This window comes from Lottia gigantea, assembly GCF_000327385.1.
Source record: "Lottia gigantea unplaced genomic scaffold LOTGIsca_204, whole genome shotgun sequence".
Lineage (NCBI taxonomy): Eukaryota > Metazoa > Mollusca > Gastropoda > Lottiidae > Lottia > Lottia gigantea.
In genome coordinates, this window is record NW_008708425.1 from 86,821 (window position 1) to 87,913 (window position 1,093).

At 46.4% G+C, this 1,093-nt stretch overlaps 1 protein-coding gene across 1 annotated transcript in view; it reads left to right on the forward strand.

Moving 5' to 3' along the window:
- The window catches only part of LOTGIDRAFT_174590 (hypothetical protein), a gene marked incomplete at both ends in the record, with an annotated part of 47,806 nt that overhangs the window by 45,691 nt on the left and 1,022 nt on the right, over positions 1–1,093 (forward strand). The window contains one exon of the mRNA XM_009053931.1: positions 394–473. Coding sequence (XP_009052179.1) covers positions 394–473 — 80 coding nt within the window. The remainder of the gene's footprint in view (positions 1–393; positions 474–1,093) is intronic.

The window sequence follows — 1,093 nt, forward strand, 5'->3', positions numbered from 1 at the left end:
CTACCTAGTTTGCGATATCTCGTACTGTGAACAACTAATTAGCTCTCTCTCTAGTCTGGATTGGTGAAATTGGATTAGCGGATTACTGTCAAGTATCAATTAAGTATAACTCAATTAACTTTTGACACCTGCCACTAATTACTGTGAGTTCGTTCCTTTTTATTCTTTTCTTTTATCTTTTCTTTCGGCGGCCGACAATTTCTTTGGCGGAAGAAATTCAAGCTGCCCTACAAAGCTTTCACTAGGTTTCGTTTTGTTTCGTTGTTCTCTTTTCATTTTCATACTATCAATTTTTGCACAGTCTGCAAGGCATTCTTGATAGCTATCTCTTATCTGTCTTATTGTATTGTATCTTATATTTTGTATTTGTACTAATCAAACCTTCAATTTCAGCTAAAATGGCCTCCCAACAATCCACCAAGGTTAGCTATGCCGATATTGGGAGTCGGCCAGCTGCTGCCATGCAACCCAGGGTAGCAAGGCCGGAGTTCTCCAACATCGTAATAGTGAAGCCAAGCGGGGGCAAAACTTTCGGCAGCACGAAGTCGAAGGTCATCGGCGACTTCATCCGGAAAGAGTGGAAGTATAGCTCTCTTCCGGAGGTCAAAGTCCTGGCCAACGGCAACGTGCGGCTGAACTTTGAGTTCCTGGCAGATGCGGTTTATGCTGCCAACCAAACCGCACTGTGTGGGATGAAGGTGGACTCGGCCATGTCCACCTTCAACAAGACGGAACGGGTCGTCATTTATGGCGTCCCCTCCGAGTACTCCGAGGGTGAATTGCTGGAGGATCTTAAGCTCCACAATCACGCTGTAGAGGGTTTATACCTCTACAAACCTCGGGAGGGCAAGTCCGTTAGGACTGTCCAATTAACATTTGCAAGCGGGAAAGTACCTAATGGTCCTCTTCCCCTTCTTTATTCCAGGTACCAGCTCCACCCTTACATCCCCAAGGTACGAAGATGCCAGAAGTGCCAGAAGTTGGGTCACCTAGAGAAGTTCTGCCGCAGCAAAGTTTGCTGCGAAAAGTGTGGAGAGGGGCACAGCACCAAGCTGTGTAAATCCAAGAAGGTACGGTGTGTGAATGTCGGAGT